This window comes from Salvelinus alpinus, chromosome 6, assembly GCF_045679555.1.
Source record: "Salvelinus alpinus chromosome 6, SLU_Salpinus.1, whole genome shotgun sequence".
NCBI classification, from domain to species: Eukaryota; Metazoa; Chordata; class Actinopteri; order Salmoniformes; family Salmonidae; genus Salvelinus; species Salvelinus alpinus.
The window spans coordinates 7662238-7684542 of NC_092091.1; the positions used below are offsets into that span (position 1 = coordinate 7662238).

The 22305-nt window shown below is 46.6% G+C and overlaps 1 protein-coding gene across 9 annotated transcripts in view; it reads left to right on the forward strand.

Moving 5' to 3' along the window:
• The first annotated feature begins 805 nt into the window (after positions 1–805).
• Positions 806–22305, forward strand: part of LOC139578046 (protein phosphatase 1 regulatory subunit 12A-like) — a 57691-nt gene continuing 36191 nt past the window's right edge. For 7 of the 9 annotated variants that reach the window (XM_071405202.1, XM_071405199.1, XM_071405203.1 and 4 more), the window contains exons 1-6: positions 807–1151; positions 13652–13782; positions 15491–15609; positions 19061–19217; positions 21002–21146; positions 21487–21561. In XM_071405202.1, the coding sequence (XP_071261303.1) occupies positions 876–1151; positions 13652–13782; positions 15491–15609; positions 19061–19217; positions 21002–21146; positions 21487–21561 (903 nt within the window). In that variant the 5' untranslated portion in view covers positions 807–875. Of the gene's footprint in view, positions 1152–13651; positions 13783–15490; positions 15610–19060; positions 19218–21001; positions 21147–21486; positions 21562–22305 lie in introns of all 9 variants that reach the window. The other 2 variants (XM_071405205.1, XM_071405208.1) reach the window with 2 other exon arrangements.

Below are 22305 nucleotides of genomic sequence, written 5' to 3' on the forward strand. Positions count from 1 at the left end.
ATTTGGAGGTAATATCCCAGACGTGTTAGTGCAGTATATTGATGTGTTTCATAGACAACAGTCAGAATGACACCCTCTGGAATGGGGGGGGGGAAAAGTTGTTTCAGGGACTCGAACCCGGGGCCAGCAAACTGGCGAGATGACACGTTAACCGTTACACCAAAACGTTTCGGACCTTTCGATAAAGTCGCTAGCTGTTGTGTTCAGGTCGCTACAGTACATTTACACCCTTCCTTCGGGAGAGCGTGTCCCCACGGTTCTCTATACCAAATTGCTCACGTGTACACGCCTCTCCCGATGGTCTCACGGGCCTAATCGCACTTCTGACACCAACATAGCAAATTTGTGGGTTAAGGTTGGCTACAATATTGCAGAGAATCATTTACTGTATGTTTGCCATAGAAAAAAAGGTTAGCTTTCCATTGGCCACTCAATTGAACCATTTCTAAATTAGAGATCCTCAAGGGCCAGCTGTTGACAAATTGCAGCACTTAGGCTACACTTTGGTGCATAAGTAAAGTTGTTTTTTTCTGCATGGTTTGCCCAGGGCCCCTAGACTAATATGGAAGCTTCACAGTATTTGCATCACACACTGGACAGCTTATATCCAATACGTTCTTGCCCGCGTGGGAGTCCTACAATGCGTCATCAGCATGCCTGCTGTTTTTTTTTTTACAGTAGCCTACTCAAATCACCATTGGCCCGGCCTGACACACTCTTGAGAGAATGCCCTGTTCTGGCCTTCCAAAGTTCGACTGTCGTATGAGTTGTTACCGCCAGGGGGCGCAGTCTCTCGGAAAGGACATCCCTAATGCAGCTCTACTTTGGCTCCGCCGGCAACATGAACTGAATCTACCCGGGAGAGACCGAGGAAGATGGCGGCGACTGATCGTTCCCGATCCGAAGCTGCAAAGCAGCGTAGGCAGGATCAGTTACAGCGATGGCTAGGCTCGGAAACCGATCAGACGGGACCGGGGACGCGGGACGGGTCGACGGGAACCGGGACGCGGAGGGCCCGGGTTCGGTTCGCTCAGGGTGCCGTGTTTATGGCAGCCTGTTCGGCCGGGGACAGAGAGGAGGTAGCGTTACTCCTACGACAGGGCGCTGACATCAACCACGCCAATATAGACGGACTGACTGCGCTTCATCAGGTACTCAACTAGCTACTTCAGTTTGACCAGCGGGTATAAAGTTGCTACTTCGTTACGGGTTGTTTGAGTAGTGGAATGGCAGGGTGGAAACAGTGTAGCGATCTGTGTTGTAGCCCTACGGCGAAACAAAAATGTTAAATTAGCTACTGTAACAAAGTAACCCTTTGAGTGAACATCGCATCGATAATCGACTAGTAGGCAGAAAACACTGATGAGTGTGAATTCAACTTTTATCTCGTCCAATCTAAGAAAGTCGGTGATTATAATATGTTTATGAAACCACACATAACTTTCTAGTCGCGATCTTAGGGGCCATTGTGATGGTAATCATTCCGCTATGTGTTCTATAAGTAGGTTGGGTCCTTTTGAACTGTTGCGTTCAAGTTCGTGTTTTTCTCTCGGGTGAATTCGACAAAAGACGGAAAAGAGTGTTGCTTGTAGAAGAACGTAATCTAATCAAGAGTTTTTCAAGATCAGAAAATGTGAAAAATATAACTGTTTATCAACTATTTTTATATTTACATCCACACAAGATTTGTGACCTCCAGGATGTTGACAATCATTTATTCAAATCTTTCAGATGAAGCCTGTGATTGGATCTTGGTAGACTTAAGATTTTTTTTGCGTGTGCTCATTACAACAATCAACGTTATAACGTTATCAGTTGTTATGGCAGTATATACACTGTATGTTTACTAATAGGTCTGATGATAACCTAATACATTGTAGTGTTTATTTCAGATAAACATCATTATTTTAAATCCTTAAAGATCCTTTGAATGTGAACAGAATTTGAATGTACTGTGTTGCTATTGTTTTGTTGTCTTTGTGATTGTTTACTACAAAAGGCATATGACAACCCCCTCAGTCCAGCAGAGAGGGTATTTGACAACCCCATCAGTCCAGCAGAGAGGGTATTTGACAACCCCCTCAGTCCAACAGAGAGGGTATTTGACAACCCCCTTAGTCTAGTAGAGAGGATGTCTGACAACCCCCTCAGTAGAGAGGATGTCTGACAACCCCCTCAGTCTAGTAGAGAGGATGTCTGACAACCCCCTCAGTCTAGTAGAGAGGATGTCTGACAACCCCCTCAGTAGAGAGGATGTCTGACAACCCCCTCAGTCTAGTAGAGAGGATGTCTGACAACCCCCTCAGTCTAGTAGAGAGGATGTCTGACAACCCCCTCAGTCCGGTAGAGAGGAAGTCTGACAACCCCCTCAGTAGAGAGGATGTCTGACAACCCCCTCAGTCTAGTAGAGAGGATGTCTGACAACCCCCTCAGTCTAGTAGAGAGGATGTCTGACAACCCCCTCAGTAGAGAGGATGTCTGACAACCCCCTCAGTCCAGTAGAGAGGATGTCTGACAACCCCCTCAGTAGAGAGGATGTCTGACAACCCCCTCAGTCTAGCAGAGAGGATGTCTGACAACCCCCTCAGTCTAGTAGAGAGGATGTCTGACAACCCCCTCAGTCCAGTAGAGAGGATGTCTGACAACCCCCTCAGTCTAGTAGAGAGGATGTCTGACAACCCCCTCAGTCTAGTAGAGAGGATGTCTGACAACCCCCTCAGTAGAGAGGATGTCTGACAACCCCCTCAGTCCAGTAGAGAGGATGTCTGACAACCCCCTCAGTAGAGAGGATGTCTGACAACCCCCTCAGTCTAGCAGAGAGGATGTCTGACAACCCCCTCAGTCTAGTAGAGAGGATGTCTGACAACCCCCTCAGTCCAGTAGAGAGGATGTCTGACAACCCCCTCAGTCTAGTAGAGAGGATGTCTGACAACCCCCTCAGTCTAGTAGAGAGGATGTCTGACAACCCCCTCAGTAGAGAGGATTTCTGACAACCCCCTCAGTCCAGTAGAGAGGATGTCTGACAACCCCCTCAGTAGAGAGGATGTCTGACAACCCCCTCAGTAGAGAGGATGTCTGTAATTGGTTCTATGTGTAGAGAATGTCATAGATCCTGTTTCAGATGAAAATGACATTAGACATGAAGAAAGTAGGACTATTTGCCATTTAGGCCCCTGTTGTATCCCCCCCCCCCCCCCCACATACACTCTCTCCATGTTTCACCATGTAATGTCCCTCCCAACCACCTTGCTTGGGGGGGGAGGTGGGGGTGGACAACCACCACTAGTCTGGACTCCATCACTGTCAGACTGTGACTGGACCGACCCACACGTACAGTATTTCCTCTGCTTTTATGATACACCCTTTTTATACAGTCATACATAAACACATAGCTGTCTGCTTACGTAAAGGCTCCAACCTTTTATAACGAGGGATTAGAGTCGTGTTTGATTAGCCGGAAACCAGCTTGAAAAAGGGGGTTGAGGTGACACACCTCCTCTGTGCTGGGCTAATGAATATACATGAAGACTACTAAAAAGGCCTGTATGTTATAAAGCTCATTATACCACCTTCTGATGAGAACATTCAGCCATGTTTATCTCTTAACTTCCTCTAACATGGCCACTGCAGTGGACTAGGCTATGTGTATTGTCACTGCAGTAGACTAGGCTATGTGTGTTGTCACTGCAGTAGGCTAGGCTATGTGTGTTGTCACTGCAGTAGACTAGGCTATGTGTGTTGTCACTGCAGTAGACTAGGCTATGTGTATTGTCACTGCAGTAGACTAGGCTATGTGTATTGTCACTGCAGTAGACTAGGCTATGTGTGTTGTCACTGCAGTAGACTAGGCTATGTGTGTTGTCACTGCAGTAGACTAGGCTATGTGTGTTGCCACTGCAGTAGACTAGGCTATGTGTGTTGCCACTGCAGTAGACTAGGCTATGTGTGTTGCCACTGCAGTAGACTAGGCTATGTGTGTGGTCACTGCAGTAGACTAGGCTATGTGTATTGTCACTGCAGTAGACTAGGCTATGTGTGTTGTCACTGCAGTAGACTAGGCTATGTGTGTTGTCACTGCAGTAGACTAGGCTATGTGTGTTGCCACTGCAGTAGACTAGGCTATGTGTGTTGCCACTGCAGTAGGCTAGGCTATGTGTATTGCCACTGCAGTAGACTAGGCTATGTGTATTGCCACTGCAGTAGACTCGGCTATGTGTATTGTCACTGCAGTAGGCTAGGCTATGTGTGTTGTCACTGCAGTAGACTAGGCTATGTGTGTTGCCACTGCAGTAGGCTAGGCTATGTGTATTGCCACTGCAGTAGACTAGGCTATGTGAATTGCCACTGCAGTGGACTCGGCTATGTGTATTGCCACTGCAGTGGACTAGGCTATGTGTATTGCCACTGCAGTGGACTAGGCTATGTGTATTGCCACTGCAGTAGACTAGGCTATGTGTATTGCCACTGCAGTGGACTAGGCTATGTGTATTGCCACTGCAGTGGACTAGGCTATGTGTATTGCCACTGCAGTGGACTAGGCTATGTGTATTTCCACTGCAGTAGACTCGGCTATGTGTATTGCCACTGCAGTAGACTATGTGTATTGCCACTGCAGTAGACTATGTGTATTGCCACTGCAGTAGACTAGGCTATGTGTATTGCCACTGCAGTAGACTCGGCTATGTGTATTGCCACTGCAGTAGACTCGGCTATGTGTATTGCCACTGCAGTGGACTAGGCTATGTGTATTGCCACTGCAGTAGACTAGGCTATGTGTATTGCCACTGCAGTAGACTCGGCTATGTGTATTGCCGCTGCAGTAGACTAGGCTATGTGTATTGCCGCTGCAGTAGACTAGGCTATGTGTATTGCCGCTGCAGTAGACTAGGCTATGTGTATTGCCGCTGCAGTAGACTAGGCTATGTGTATTGCCACTGCAGTAGACTAGGCTATGTGTATTGCCACTGCAGTAGACTAGGCTATGTGTATTGCCGCTGCAGTAGACTAGGCTATGTGTATTGCCGCTGCAGTAGACTACGCTATGTGTGTTGTCGCAGCAGTGGAGTAGGCTATGTGTATTGCCACTGCAGTGGACTAGGCTATGTGTATTGCCACTGCAGTGGACTAGGCTATGTGTATTGCGACTGCAGTAGACTAGGCTATGTGTATTGTCACTGCAGTAGACTCGGCTATGTGTATTGCCACTGCAGTAGACTAGGCTATGTGTATTGTCACTGCATTGGACTAGGCTATGTGTATTGCAACTGCAGTAGACTAGGCTATGTGTATTGCCACTGCAGTGGACTAGGCTATGTGTATTGCCACTGCAGTAGACTAGGCTATGTGTATTGCCACTGCAGTGGACTAGGCTATGTGTATTGCCACTGCAGTGGACTAGGCTATGTGTATTGCCACTGCAGTGGACTAGGCTATGTGTATTGCCACTGCAGTAGGCTAGGCTATGTGTATTGTCACTGCAGTAGGCTAGGCTATGTGTATTGTCGCTGCAGTAGACTAGGCTATGTGTATTGCCGCTGCAGTAGACTCGGCTATGTGTATTGTCACTGCAGTAGACTAGGCTATGTGTATTGCCACTGCAGTAGACTAGGCTATGTGTATTGCCGCTGCAGTAGACTAGGCTATGTGTATTGCCACTGCAGTAGACTAGGCTATGTGTATTGCCACTGCAGTAGACTAGGCTATGTGTATTGCCACTGCAGTAGACTAGGCTATGTGTATTGCCACTGCAGTGGACTAGGCTATGTGTATTGTCACTGCAGTAGACTAGGCTATGTGTATTGTCACTGCAGTAGACTAGGCTATGTGTATTGCCACTGCAGTGGACTAGGCTATGTGTATTGTCACTGCAGTGGACTAGGCTATGTGTATTGCCACTGCAGTAGACTAGGCTATGTGTATTGCCACTGCAGTGGACTAGGCTATGTGTATTGCCACTGCAGTAGACTAGGCTATGTGTATTGCCACTGCAGTAGACTAGGCTATGTCTATTGCCACTGCAGTGGACTAGGCTATGTGTATTGCCACTGCAGTGGACTAGGCTATGTGTATTGCCACTGCAGTAGACTAGGCTATGTGTATTGCCACTGCAGTAGGCTATGTGTATTGCCACTGCAGTGGACTAGGCTATGTGTATTGCCACTGCCGTGGACTAGGCTATGTGTATTGCCACTGCAATAGGCTAGGCTATGTGTATTCTCACTGCAGTAGTCTGTGTATTGTCACTGCAGTAGACTAGGCTATGTGTATTGCCACTGCAGTAGACTAGGCTATGTGTATTGCCACTGCAGTAGACTAGGCTATGTGTATTGCCACTGCAGTAGACTAGGCTATGTGTATTGCCACTGCAGTAGACTAGGCTATGTGTATTGCCACTGCAGTAGACTAGGCTATGTGTATTGCCACTGCAGTAGACTAGGCTATGTGTATTGCCACTGCAGTAGACTAGGCTATGTGTATTGCCACTGCAGTAGACTAGGCTATGTGTATTGCCACTGCAGTAGACTAGGCTATGTGTATTGCCACTGCAGTACCCTAGGCTATGTGTATTGCCACACTATTTGTGTTCCCCCTTCGGCGACACAATCAGTATGATCATAATCAGTTATAGTAGATTAGCCTGGCTTTCACAACAACACACGTTGAAGTGCTCTGCTCTCTAGGCGTATGGCCGCATCCCAAATGGACCCCTATATAGGACACTACTTTTGACCAGAGTCTTAAGGGCCTTATATGGAGAGTAGGGTGCCATTTTGGAAGTAGACTATATGTTGGTCCTGCTGTCACCCAGTGTGGTCATTCCCCTGCTGTTCATCCCTTTCTACCCTGTTGCTCACTAGTTGCCTGGCAACCGGCATTAAATAGGCCCACACTCTAAACTTTCCATCCCTTCCGTCCAAAGCCTCTCTGTCTTCTCCTTCGCTCTCCTCACGTCTTTCTCTCTATCTCCCTCTCCTCTCTCTCGCTCCCCTCTGCCCACTCCTCTCTGCCCGTCCTCTGCCCCCTTCTCTGCCCCCTTCTCTGCCCCCTCCTCTCTCTCTGTCTCTCTCTCTGTCTGTCTCTCTGTCTCTCTCTCTGTCTCTCTCTCTGTCTCTCTCTCTGTCTCTCTCTCTGTCTCTCTCTCTGTCTCTCTCTCTATCTCCCTCTCCTCTCTCTCGCTCCCCTCTGCCCCCTCCTCTCTGCCCCCTCTGCCCCTCCTCTCTCTCTCTCTCTCTCTCTCTCTCTCTCTCTCTCTCTCTCTCTCTCTCTCTCTCTCTCTCTCTCTCTCTCTCTCTCTCTCTCTCTCTCTCTCTCTCTGTCTCTCTCTGTCTCTCTCTCTCTCTCTGTCTCTCTCTCTCTCTCTGTCTCTCTCTCTCTCTCTGTCTCTCTCTCTGTCTCTCTCTCTGTCTCTCTCTGTCTCTCTCTGTCTCTCTCTCTCTGTCTCTCTGTCTCTCTCTGTCTGTCTGTTCCTCCTTGCCAAATCCCCATGGTGGGGACTTTGGGGATTTCAGATGAAGAAATGGAAAACATTCTCGTTCTAACTGCTGTTGTCAAAAGGCCATTTCCACAACGAATGAGTCACTTGATGACCCAATGTAGGAACCACTGAACCAGTGGTAGAAAACTCTCTGTAGCACAACCACATTCACAACAAGGAGGAGTGGAAAAGAAGAGAAGTGCCCTCTGTCCATTCAGCTAGCTGGGATTGGAGTAGACTACTAGCCTGTAGTTAAGTAGTGGGTCCCCCCCCCCCCCTCTCTCTCTCTCTGCAGCAAATGAGTACTGGGTTTTACGAGGCTCTAGTCTAGTTCAGCCAGTAGAGAACCACCCCAGAGAACCACCCCAGAGAACCACCCCAGAGAACCACCCCAGAGAACCACCCCAGAGAACCACCCCAGAGGACCACCCCAGAGGACCACCCCAGAGGACCACCCCAGAGGACCACCCCAGAGAACCACCCCAGAGAACCACCCCAGAGAACCACCCCAGAGAACCACCCCAGACGACCATCCCAGACAACCACCTCAGAGAACCACCCCAGAGAACCACCCCAGAGAACCACCCCAGACGACCACCCCAGACAACCACCCCAGAGAACCACCCCAGAGAACCACCCCAGAGAACCACCCCAGAGAACCACCCCAGAGAACCACCCCAGAGAACCACCCCAGACGACCACCCCAGAGGACCACCCCAGAGGACCACCCCAGAGGACCACCCCAGAGGACCACCCCAGAGGACCACCCCAGAGAACCACCCCAGAGAACCACCCCAGAGAACCACCCCAGACAACCACCCCAGAGAACCAGAGGTTTACATTGTTATTCCAGTCAACCAATTATCTCACTTCGTCAACGAGGGAGGGGACCTAAATAGCTTTGTAATTGGTTGATTTTTAAAAAGAAAGCTTCTTATGAATGGCTTTACGGACGGTTGGGCCTACCCAGTCTGATGACAGAGCAGACCAGGGATGTCCGGAAGCTGGAGTCAGTGGTTTAAACTTTAGTGTGATGTCTGTCTGTGGTTTAGTGTGAGATCGGGAGTTAATGGTTTAGTGTGAGATCGGGAGTTAATGGTTTAGTGGGTTTAGTGTGAGATCAGGAGTTAATGGTTTAGTGGTTTAGTAGAGTACTGGGTTTTACGAGGCTCTAGTCTAGTTCAGCCAGCAGAGAACCACCCCAGAGAACCACCCCAGACAACCACCCCAGACAACCACCCCAGAGAACCACCCCAGAGGACCACCCCAGAGGACCACCCCAGACGACCACCCCAGAGAACCACCCCAGACGACCACCCCAGACAACCACCCCAGAGAACCACCCCAGAGGACCACCCCAGAGGACCACCCCAGACGACCACCCCAGACAACCACCCCAGAGAACCACCCCAGAGAACCACCCCAGACGACCACCCCAGACAACCACCCCAGAGAACCACCCCAGAGAACCACCCCAGACAACCACCCCAGAGAACCAGAGGTTTACATTGTTATTCCAGTCAACCAATTATCTCACTTCGTCAACGAGGGAGGGGACCTAAATAGCTTTGTAATTGGTTGATTTTTTTAAAAGAAAGCTTCATATGAATGGCTTTACGGACGGTTGGGCCTACCCAGTCTGATGACAGAGCAGACCAGGGATGTCCGGAAGCTGGAGTCAGTGGTTTAAACTTTAGTGTGATGTCTGTCTGTGGTTTAGTGTGAGATGGGGAGTTAATGGTTTAGTGGTTTAGTGTGAGATCAGGAGTTAGTGGTTTAGTGTGAGATCAGGAGTTAGTGGTTTAGTGTGAGATCAGGAGTTAATGGTTTAGTGGGTTTAGTGTGAGATCAGGAGTTAATGATTTAGTGTGAGATCAGGAGTTAATGGTTTAGTGGTTTAGTGTGAGATCAGGAGTTAATGGTTTAGTGTGAGATCAGGAGTTAATGATTTAGTGGTTTAGTGTGAGATCAGGAGTTAATGGTTTAGTGGTTTAGTGTGAGATCAGGAGTTAATGGTTTAGTGGTTTAGTGTGAGATCAGGAGTTAATGGTTTAGTGTGAGATCAGGAGTTAGTGATTTAGTGTGAGATCAGGAGTTAGTGGTTTAGTGTGAGATCAGGAGTTATTGGTTTAGTGTGAGATCAGGAGTTAGTGGTTTAGTGTGAGATCAGGAGTTAATGGTTTAGTGTGAGATCAGGAGTTAATGGTTTAGTGTGAGATCAGGAGTTAGTGGTTTAGTGTGAGATCAGTAGTTAGTGGTTTAGTGTGAGATCAGTAGTTAGTGGTTTAGTGTGAGATCAGGAGTTAATGGTTTAGTGTGAGATCAGGAGTTAATGGTTTAGTGTGAGATCAGGAGTTAATGGTTTAGTGTGAGATCAGGAGTTAATGGTTTAGTGTGAGATCAGGAGTTAGTGGTTTAGTGTGAGACCAGGAGTTAATGGTTTAGTGTGAGATCAGGAGTTAATGGTTTAGTGGTTTAGTGTGAGATCAGGAGTTAATGGTTTAGTGGGTTTAGTGTGAGATCAGGAGTTAGTGGTTTAGTGTGAGATCAGGAGTTAATGATTTAGTGGTTTAGTGTGAGATCAGGAGTTAATGGTTTAGTGTGAGATCAGGAGTTAATGGTTTAGTGGTTTAGTGTGAGATCAGGAGTTAATGGTTTAGTGGGTTTAGTGTGAGATCAGGAGTTAATGGTTTAGTGGTTTAGTGTGAGATCAGGAGTTAGTGGTTTAGTGTGAGATCAGGAGTTAATGGTTTAGTGGTTTAGTGTGAGATCAGGAGTTAGTGGTTTAGTGGTTTAGTGTGAGATCAGGAGTTAGTGGTTTAGTGTGAGATCAGGAGTTAATGGTTTAGTGGTTTAGTGTGAGATCAGGAGTTAATGGTTTAGTGTGAGATCAGGAGTTAATGGTTTAGTGTGAGATCAGGAGTTAATGGTTTAGTGGTTTAGTGTGAGATCAGGAGTTAGTGGTTTAGTGTGAGATCAGGAGTTAGTGGTTTAGTGTGAGATCAGGAGTTAGTGTTTTAGTGTGAGGTCGGGAGTTTCCACATTATACTGCTATCACATCATTGATAAGAGAGATTGTGGATGTGTCGCAGCTCGGCCCTAATTCATGCTAGTTCTTCTGGCCCCAGTCTATCTATACAGGACAGATAAGGCATGGGTTGTTATTACCCATAGCGCAGTGCGATCTGGTCTCGACAACAACAACACCAGTTAGCTTTTAGATAAGTTCTGGACATAGGACTGTTAGGGGATGCGTCCCAAATCATACCCTGCATGCTATTTCCCCTGCAGATGGAAATGAACTACTGTATGTAGCTACATCTGGAGCTATATTTGTTGGGCATGGTCTCAAACAAATATAGCAAATAAACCAATGGATAAAAAATGGGCAAGGCAACAATTAGACATGCTTCTCCTCTGTTATGAACCTTTTGGAATCAAATCTAAAATCTCTTGGTAACAGCTGTCTTTCTGCCAGGTGTGTCAAACAGAATGTCTCTGTCTACCTAGTACCTTCTACCCACAGACAAACACAGTTTTTATAAGTGTCTGTTTTTTTAATGAGCTACCTACCCAAAGTCAGCTGTCCAGGGGTGCCCGCTAATCAAGTGAGCACACTCCTGGATAGATGGAAATAAAACAGAAACACTTACTCGTGTCTGCCAAGTAGTCAGACTACTGCCCTACATAGTCAGACTGCTGCCCTACATAGTCAGACTACTGCCCTACATAGTCAGACTGCTGCCCTACATAGTCAGACTGCTGCCCTACATAGTCAGACTACTGCCCTACATAGTCAGACTACTGCCCTACATAGTCAGACTACTGCCCTACATAGTCAGACTGCTGCCCTACATAGTCAGACTGCTGCCCTACATAGTCAGACTGCTGCCCTACATAGTCAGACTGCTGCCCTACATAGTCAGACTGCTGCCCTACATAGTCAGACTGCTGCCCTACATAGTCAGACTGCTGCCCTACATAGTCAGACTGCTGCCCTACATAGTCAGACTGCTGCCCTACCTAGTCAGACTGCTGCCCTACCTAGTCAGACGGCTGCCCTACATAGTCAGACTGCTGCCCTACATAGTCAGACTGCTGCCCTACATAGTCAGACTGCTGCCCTACCTAGTCAGACTGCTGCCCTACATAGTCAGACTGCTGCCCTACATAGTCAGACTGCTGCCCTACCTAGTCAGACTGCTGCCCTACCTAGTCAGACTGCTGCCCTACCTAGTCAGACTGCTGCCCTACCTAGTCAGACTGCTGCCCTACCTAGTCAGACTGCTGCCCTACCTAGTCAGACTGCTGCCCTACCTAGTCAGACTGCTGCCCTACCTAGTCAGACTGCTGCCCTACCTAGTCAGACTGCTGCCCTACCTAGTCAGACTGCTGCCCTACATTGGCAGACTACCGCCCTACATTGGCAGACTACCACCCTACATTGGCAGACTACCGCCCTACATTGGCAGACTACCGCCCTACATTGGCAGACTACCGCCCTACATTGGCAGACTACCGCCCTACATTGGCAGACTACTGCCCTACATAGTCAGACTACTGCCCTACATTGGCAGACTACTGCCCTACATTGGCAGACTACTGCCCTACATAGTCCACGGTAGACAGACTAATGTACTACATAGTCCACGGTAGACAGACTACTGCCCTACATAGTCCACGGTAGCCAGACTACTGCCCTACATAGTCCACGGTAGGCAGACTACTGCCTACGTAGTCCACGGTGGGCAGACTACTGCCCTACGTAGTCCACGGTAGACAGACTACTGCCTACGTAGTCCACGGTGGGCAGACTACTGCCCTACGTAGTCCACGGTAGGCAGACTACTGCCTACATAGTCCACGGTAGACAGACTACTGCCCTACGTAGTCCACGGTAGGCAGACTACTGCCCTACATAGTCCACGGTAGGCAGACTACAGCCCTACATAGTCCACGGTAGGCAGACTACAGCCCTACATAGTCCACAGTAGGCAGTCTACAGCCCTACATAGTCCACGGTAGGCAGACTACTGCACTGCATAGTCAGGCTATTGCCCTGCATAGTCCTCTGTAGGCAGACTACTGCCCTACATAGTCAGACTTCTGCCCTACATAGTCAGGCTATTGCCCTACATAGTCCTCTGTAGGCAGACTTCTGCCCTACATAGTCAGACTACTGCTCCATATAGTCGAGAAGAAGAAATATGCTAATTTAGCTGATTATTTTAATCCAAAGAGACACAAATGCAAACATTGATAGTGACCGTATTTATTCATCTTGGAGTTGAAGCAACAACCCTGGTGTTTCTAGCACCATGCTCTTAACCCACTAACCCACATAGACATTGGAACATCAAATATCTATGGCCAATCTCTAGGATGAGAAAAAGGGTTTTAATCAATGTGTCAAGATTCAGTATTTGATCACGTGTCTCCTGTCCTGTCTGATTCAGTGTTTGATCACGTGTCTCATGTCCTGTCTGATTCAGTTATTGATCACGTGTCTCCTGTCCTGTCTGATTCAGTGTTTGATCACGTGTATCCTGTCCTGTCTGATTCAGTTATTGATCACGTGTCTCCTGTCCTGTCTGATTCAGTTATTGAGCACGTGTCTCCTGTCCTGTCTGATTCAGTTATTGATCACGTGTCTCTTGTCCTGTCTGATTCAGTTATTGATCACGGGTCTCCTGTCCTGTCTGATTCAGTTATTGATCATGTGTCTCCTGTCCAGTCTGATTCAGTTATTGATCACGTGTCTCATGTCCTGTCTGATTCAGTTATTGATCACGTGTCTCCTGTCCTGTCTGATTCAGTTATTGATCACGTGTCTCCTGTCCTGTCTGATTCAGTTATTGATCACGTGTATCCTGTCCTGTCTGATTCAGTTATTGATCACGTGTCTCCTGTCCTGTCTGATTCAGTTATTGATCATGTGTCTCCTGTCCTGTCTGATTCAACGTTTGATCACGTGTCTCCTGTCTGATTCAGCATTTGATCGTGTGTCTCATGTCTGATTCAGCGTTTGATCGTGTCTCTCCTGTCTGATTCAGCGTTTGATCGTGTCTCTCCTGTCTGATTCAGCATTTGATCGTGTGTCTCCTGTCTGATTCAGCATTTGATCGTGTGTCTCCTGTCTGATTCAGCATTTGATCATGTGTGTCCTGTCTTCTCCAGGCGTGTATAGATGAGAATGCAGAGATGGTCCAGTTCCTGGTGGAGAGTGGGAGTGATGTGAACAGGGGGGACAATGAGGGATGGACTCCCCTCCACGCTGCTGCCTCCTGCGGGTTCATACAGATCACCAAGTGGGTCCTCTCTCTTCTCCAATGTTTACATCATACCTGTGTGTCTTCGTCCTGGGGACCCAAATGGATGCACATTGTAGATTCCCCCCCCCCCTAGTACTACACAGACGATTCCACTAATCAACTCATCATCAAGCCTTTGATTAGTGAAATCAGGTGTGTTCGTTTTAGGGCAAAAAAAATAACAATGTACACCCATTTGTGTCCCCAGCAACAGAATAAGAAACACTACTGCACTTTACAATACATTGACATAGATGTGATGCTGTGTAATATTACTATACAATAGTACACCAAAATGTGTCACTTTGAGTGTGTACTGGAGCCTGATAGCTGATCGGTATCTGTTTGTGCTGTTATAGCCAACTCATGTGGTCATGGTCACACCGTTTGGCAGCGAATAGCATGACCATGAGAGGTAACGTCAGCACTAACAGATCTACACAGCTGATGATCATATCTGATGAACTTCAATTCCCCAGCTCGTTCTCTCTGTGTGCAAGTATAGCTGTGTAGACTAGGAACCTTTCTGTGTGGACTAGGAACCTTTCTGTGTGGACTAGGAACCTTTCTGTGTAGACTAGGGACCCTTTCTGTGTGGACTAGGAACCTTTCTGTGTGGACTAGGAACCTTTCTGTGTAGACTAGGAACCTTTCTGTGTGGACTAGGAACCTTTCTGTGTGGACTAGGAACCTTTCTGTGTGGACTAGGAACCTTTCTGTGTAGACTAGGGACCCTTTCTGTGTGGACTAGGAACCTTTCTGTGTGGACTAGGAACCTTTCTGTGTAGACTAGGAACCTTTCTATGTGGACTAGGAACCTTTCTGTGTGGACTAGGAACCTTTCTGTGTAGACTAGGGACCCTTTCTGTGTGGACTAGGAACCTTTCTGTGTGGACTAGGAACCTTTCTGTGTAGACTAGGAACCTTTCTGTGTGGACTAGGGACCCTTTCTGTGTGGACTAGGAACCCTTTCTGCGTGGACTAGGGACCCTTTCTGTGTGGACTAGGGACCTTTCTGTGTGGACTAGGGACCTTTCTGTGTGGACTAGGGACCTTTCTGTGTGGACTAGGGACCTTTCTGTGTGGACTAGGAACCTTTCTGTGTGGACTAGGGACCCTTTCTGTGTGGACTAGGAACCTTTCTGTGTGGACTAGGATCCTTTCTGCGTGGACTAGGGACCCTTTCTGCGTGGACTAGGAACCTTTCTGCGTGGACTAGGAACCTTTCTGTGTGGACTAGGAACCTTTCTGTGTAGACTAGGAACCTTTCTGTGTGGACTAGGAACCTTTCTGCGTGGACTAGGAACCTTTCTGTGTGGACTAGGAACCTTTCTGCGTGGACTAGGAACCTTTCTGTGTAGACTAGGAACCTTTCTGCATAGACTAGGAACCATTCTGTGTGTAGGAACCTTCCTGGGTGTGGGAACCGTTCTGTGTGTAGGAACCTTCCTGGGTGTGGGAACCGTTCTGTGTGCAGGAACCTTCCTGTGTGTGGGAACCGTTCTGTGTGTAGGACCCTTCCTGTGTGTAGGACCCTTCCTGTGTGTAGGACCCTTCCTGGGTGTGGGAACCGTTCTGTGTGTAGGACCCTTCCTGTGTGTAGGACCCTTCCTGGGTGTGGGAACCGTTCTGTGTGCAGGAACCTTCCTGGGTGTAGGACCCTTTCTGGGTGTAGGAACCTTTATAACATGTGTGTATGTTGCAGGTACCTGATAGAGCACGGGGCACGTGTGGGGGCGGTGAACAGTGAAGGAGAGCTTCCTCTGGATGTGGCCACTGAGGATGCTATGGAGAGACTGCTGAAGGGAGAGATCAGGAAACAAGGTAGGAACTGTTATGTAGGGTCTATGTAGGCTACATTTGAAGAAAGAGATCTAGAAACATATGAACTGTTATGTAGGGTCTATGTAGGCTACATTTGAAGAGAGAGATCTAGAAACATATGAACTGTTATGTAGTGTCTATGTAGGCTGCATTTGAAGAGAGATCAAGAAACATGATATGAACTGTTATGTAGTGTCTATGTAGGCTACATTTGAAGTGAGCGATCTAGAAGCAGGGTATGAACTGTTATGTAGTGTCTATGTAGGCTACATTTGAAGAGAGATCAAGAAACATGATATGAACTGTTATGTAGTGTCTATGTAGGCTACATTTGAAGGGAGTGATCTAGAAGCAGGGTAACTATGAATTGTTATTTAGTCTGCGTGTTATATAACGTGGCTGCTGGACTGAGTAAAACGTGTGATGAGGAGGTAGGACCCACACACAAGATCTCTCCATTACTGAGCTCTTTGTGTCAGACTGGTTAGTACAAGGTGTCATTCCAACAGTGGATCTTCGTCTCTCAGGAGGTGTTTGTCTACCATCCTTAACACACAGTACTATATTAACACCTACCATGCTTAACACACAGTACTATATTAACACCTACCATCCTTAACACACAGTACTATATTAACACCTACCATCCTTAACACACAGTACTATATTAACACCTACCATCCTTAACACACAGTACTATATTAACACCTACCATGCTTAACACACAGTACTATATTAACACCTACCATCCTTAACACACAGTACTATATTAACACCTACCATCCTTAACACACAGTACTATATTAACACCTACCATGCTTAACACACAGTACTATATTAACACCTACCATGCTTAACACACAGTACTATATTAACACCTACCATCCTTAACACACAGTACTATATTAACACCTACCATGCTTAACACACAGTACTATATTAACACCTACCATCCTTAACACACAGTACTATATTAACACCTACCGTCCTTAACACACAGTACTATATTAACACCTACCATGCTTAACACACAGTACTATATTAACACCTACCATCATTAACACACAGTACTATATTAACACACAGTACTATATTAACACCTACCATCCTTAACACACAGTACTATATTAACACCTACCATCCTTAACACACAGTACTATATTAACACCTACCGTCCTTAACACACAGTACTATATTAACACCTACCATGCTTAACACACAGTACTATATTAACACCTACCATCCTTAACACACAGTACTATATTAACACCTACCATCCTTAACACACAGTACTATATTAACACCTACCATCCTTAACACACAGTACTATATTAACACCTACCATGCTTAACACACAGTACTATTTTAACACCTACCATTCTTAACACACAGTACTATATTAACACCTACCATGCTTAACACACAGTACTATATTAACACCTACCATCATTAACACACAGTACTATATTAACACCTACCATCCTTAACACACAGTACTATATTAACACCTACCATGCTTAACACACAGTACTATATTAACACCTACCATGCTTAACACACAGTACTATATTAATACCTACCATGCTTAACACACAGTACTATATTAACACCTACCATCCTTAACACACAGTACTATATTAACACCTACCATCCTTAACACACAGTACTATATTAACACCTACCATCCTTAACACACAGTACTATATTAACACCTACCATCCTTAACACACAGTACTATATTAACACCTACCATCCTTAACACACAGTACTATATTAACACCTACCATCCTTAACACACAGTACTATATTAACACCTACCGTCCTTAACACACAGTACTATATTAACACCTACCGTCCTTAACACACAGTACTATATTAACACCTACCATCCTTAACACACAGTACTATATTAACACCTACCATGCTTAACACACAGTACTATATTAACACCTACCATCATTAACACACAGTACTATATTAACACCTACCATGCTTAACACACAGTACTATATTAACACCTACCATGCTTAACACACAGTACTATATTAACACCTACCATCCTTAACACACAGTACTATATTAACACCTACCATCCTTAACACACAGTACTATATTAACACACAGTACTATATTAACACACAGTACTATATTAACACACAGTACTATATTAACACACAGTACTATATTAACACACAGTACTATCTTAACACACAGTACTATATTAACACACAGTACTATATTAACACACAGTACTATATTAACACACAGTACTATATTAACACACAGTACTATATTAACACACAGTACTATATTAACACACAGTACTATCTTAACACACAGTACTATCTTAACACACAGTACTATATTAACACACAGTACTATCTTAACACACAGTACTATATTAACACACAGTACTATATTAACACACAGTACTATCTTAACACACAGTACTATATTACCACACAGTACTATATTACCACACAGTACTATATTACCACACAGTACTATATTAACACACAGTACTATATTAACACACAGTCCTTTTGAAAAGCAGCACGTTTTCTCTGTTCATCATCTTCACCATCAGTTTTTTTTAGGTTATCCAGGAATTGTTATGTTGCCATGTCGACAGTCCTCGGGAAAAGCACAGCACGCTTTCTCTCTTCCTATAAACACAATAACACCTGCTTCTCCCACTGCAATTGGCTGTAATTTAATTCATGGTTAGAATGACTACACCCTTTAAGATTCTGAAACTAAATCGTAAATAGGCATAATAATAATGATATATGGCAGGAAAATATGTAAAAATATGTAATATTAGGTTTTTAGATGTATTATGTTGACAAATTGTCAGTGTTGATAATCGAAGGCAAAAGCTGGGGGATTACTATTGTTTTTTACAAGGTGACAAGTTCTGATTAACCATCATCGAATCATCTTTAAAAGGTTTCTGTTAAATAAAAATGTTTAGACCGACTCACCAACAGAGAATACACAGATTATTACTTGCCTTTTCTCAATGTAGCCTTTATTTAATCTCCCCTCTGTCTGTCTGTCTGTCTGTCTGTCTGTCTGTCTGTCTGTCTGTCTGTCTGTCTGTCTGTCTGTCTGTCTGTCTGTCTGTCTCTGTCTCTGTCTCTGTCTCTGTCTGTCACTTTGTCTCTCTGTGTCTCTCTGTGTCTCTCTGTGTCTCTCTGTGTCTCTCTGCGTCTCTCTGCGTCTCACTGCGTCTCACTGCGTCTCACTTTGTCTCTCTGTGTCTCACTGTGTCTCTCTGCATCTCTCTGCATCTCTCTACTTCTCACTGTGTCTCTCTGCATCTCTCTGCATCTCTCTACTTCTCACTGTGTCTCTCTGCATCTCTCTGCATCTCTCTACTTCTCACTGTGTCTCTCTGCATCCATGTGAGTGTGTGTCCCTAACTATGTCCGCCTCTCTCTGTCCCCAGGGGTGGATGTAGATCTGGCGAGGAGGGAAGAGGAGCGGGTGATGCTGGCAGATGCCAACGAGGTGCTGGCAGGCAGTGGCATGCTGACACCTCACCCCAACACCAAGGCCACAGCGCTGCATGTGGCCGCAGCCAAGGGCTACATAGAAGTCATGAAGTGAGTCAGGTGCTAGACGGCGAGTCAGGTGATAGTGAGTCAGGTGATAGTGAGTCAGGTGCTAGACGGCGAGTCAGGTGATAGTGAGTCAGGTGATAGACGGCGAGTCAGGTGATAGTGAGTCAGGTGCTAGTCGGTGAGTCAGGTGATAGTGAGTCAGGTGCTAGTCGGTGAGTCAGGTGATGGTGAGTCAGGTGCTAGACGGCGAGTCAGGTGATAGTGAGTCAGGTGCTAGACGGCGAGTCAGGTGATAGTGAGTCAGGTGCTAGTCGGTGAGTCAGGTGATAGTGAGTCAGGTGATAGTTGGCGAGTCAGGTGATAGTGAGTCAGGTGATAGTGAGTCAGGTGCTAGTCGGTGAGTCAGGTGATAGTGAGTCAGGTGCTAGTCGGTGAGTCAGGTGATAGTGAGTCAGGTGCTAGACGGCGAGTCAGGTGATAGTGAGTCAGGTGCTAGTCGGTGAGTCAGGTGATAGTGAGTCAGGTGCTAGACGGCGAGTCAGGTGATAGTGAGTCAGGTGCTAGTCGGTGAGTCAGGTGATAGTGAGTCAGGTGCTAGTCGGTGAGTCAGGTGATGGTGAGTCAGGTGCTAGACGGCGAGTCAGGTGATAGTGAGTCAGGTGCTAGACGGTGAGTCAGGTGATAGTGAGTCAGGTGATAGTGAGTCAGGTGATAGTGAGTCAGGTGATAGTGAGTCAGGTGATAGTGAGTCAGGTGATAGTGAGTCAGGTGATAGTGAGTCAGGTGATAGTGAGTCAGGTGATAGTGAGTCAGGTGATAGTGAGTCAGGTGATAGTGAGTCAGGTGATAGTGAGTCAGGTGATAGTCGGTGAGTCAGGTGATAGTGAGTCAGGTGATAGTCGGTGAGTCAGGTGATAGTCGGTGAGTCAGGTGATAGTCAGTCAGTCAGGTGATAGTTAGTCGGTGATAGTCAGGTGATAGTTAGTCGGTGATAGTCAGGTGATAGTTAGTCGGTGATAGTCAGGTGCGAGTCGGTGAGTCGGGTGATAGCCAGTAAGTCGGGTGATAGCCAGTAAGTCGGGTGATAGCCAGTAAGTCGGGTGATAGCCAGTAAGTCGGGTGATAGCCAGTAAGTCGGGTGATAGCCAGGCTGCAGTTTGGAGATCGAGGCAAGGGAATGCTCTCCAAACACGCATTTCCAGCTTCAGTCAGAGTGCTCATTTTAGACAACACTATCGGTCCCAAACTGCAAACCCTTCTGATCCGGGACACGGCCAGAGATAATAACATGAACTGGTGCCACTGGGTCTAGTTTTGTACCACAGTAGACCAGCAAACAGCTGCTGTCAGTCATCCTCCCGTCCTCCCGTCCTAGTGTCCTCCCGTCCTAGTGTCCTCCCGTCCTCATGTCCTAGTGTCCTCCCGTCCTCGTGTCCTCCCGTCCTAGTGTCCTCACGTCCTCGTGTCCTCCCGTCCTAGTGTCCTCGTGTCCTCCCGTCCTAGTGTCCTCACGTCCTCGTGTCCTCCCGTCCTAGTGTCCTCCCGTCCTCATGTCCTCCCGTCCTCATGTCCTCCCGTCCTCTTGTCCTCCCATCCTCGTGTCCTCTTGTCCTCCCATCCTCGTGTCCTCTTCTCCTCCCATCCTTGTGTCCTCTTCTCCTCCCATCCTCGTGTCCTCTTGTCCTCCCATCCTCGTGTCCTCTTCTCCTCCCATCCTTGTGTCCTCCCGTCCTGTTGTCCTCGTGTCCTCTTGTCTTCCTCTCCTCCTGTTTGCTCTCTATCCCCTCTATCTATTCAACCTCCCCCCCCCCCCCCCCCCCCCACAGGGTCCTGCTCCAGTGTGGTCTGGATTTAGACAGTGGTGATGTGGATGGCTGGACAGCCCTGCACGCTGCGGCCCACTGGGGGCAGCAGGAGGTGTGTTCTCTACTGGCTGACAACATGTGTGACATGGCTGCTCTCAACAACGTGGTGAGTGGGAGATGACACACACACACACACACACACACACACACACAGTGATGTACTCACACACACACACACACACACACACACACACACACACACACACACACACACACACACACACTGATGTACTCTCACACACACACACACACACACACACACACACACACACACACACTGATGTAACATCTCAAATGGAACCCTATTCCCTGTATAGTGCACTACTGTTAACCAGAGCCCTATGGGTGTGTGGGCAAAAAGTAGTGCACTATATAGGGAATAGGGTGCCATTTGGGACACTATATTAAATGACATGTATTACAGTACACGTGTGTCCTTGTTCCAGGGACAAACCCCTATAGAGGTAGCAGATGACACCCTTGTGGACACTCTGGAGGAGCTGACAAAGAAACAGAATGCTGTGAGTCTCTGTTTATGTCCCTAATGGCACCCTATTCCCTATTTGGGACTCTACCTCTATCTCTGAGTGACCTTATATAGCTAGAGTACATGATCTCTCTCTGTCTCTCACTTTCTGTCTGTCTGTCTGTCTGTGTCTGTCTGTCTGTCTGTCTGTCTGTCTGTCTGTCTGTCTGTCTGTCTGTCTGTCTGTCTGTCTGTCTGTCTGTCTGTCTCTCTGTCTCTCTCTCTCTCTCAATTCAATTCAATTCAAGGGGCTTTATTGGGATGGGAAACATGTGTTAACATTGCCAAAGCAAGTGAGGTAGATAATATACAAAAGTGAAATAAACAATAAAAATTAACAGTAAACATTACACATACAGAAGTTTCAAAGCAATAAAGACATTACAAATGTCATATTATATATATACAGTGTTGTAGCAATGTATAAATGGTTAAAGCACACAAGTTAAAATAAATAAACATAAATATGGGTTGTATATGGTGTTTGTTCTTCACTGGTTGCCCTTTTCTTGTGGCAACAGGTCACAAATCTTGCTGCTGTGATGGCACACTGTGGAATTTCACCCAGTAGATATGGGAGTTTATCAAAATTGGATTTGTTTTCGAATTCTTTGTGGATCTGTGTGATCTGAGGGAAATATGTGTCTCTAATATGGTCATACATTGGGCAGGAGGTTAGGAAGTGCAGCTCAGTTTCCACCTCATTTTGTGGGCAGTGAGCACATAGCCTGTCTTCTCT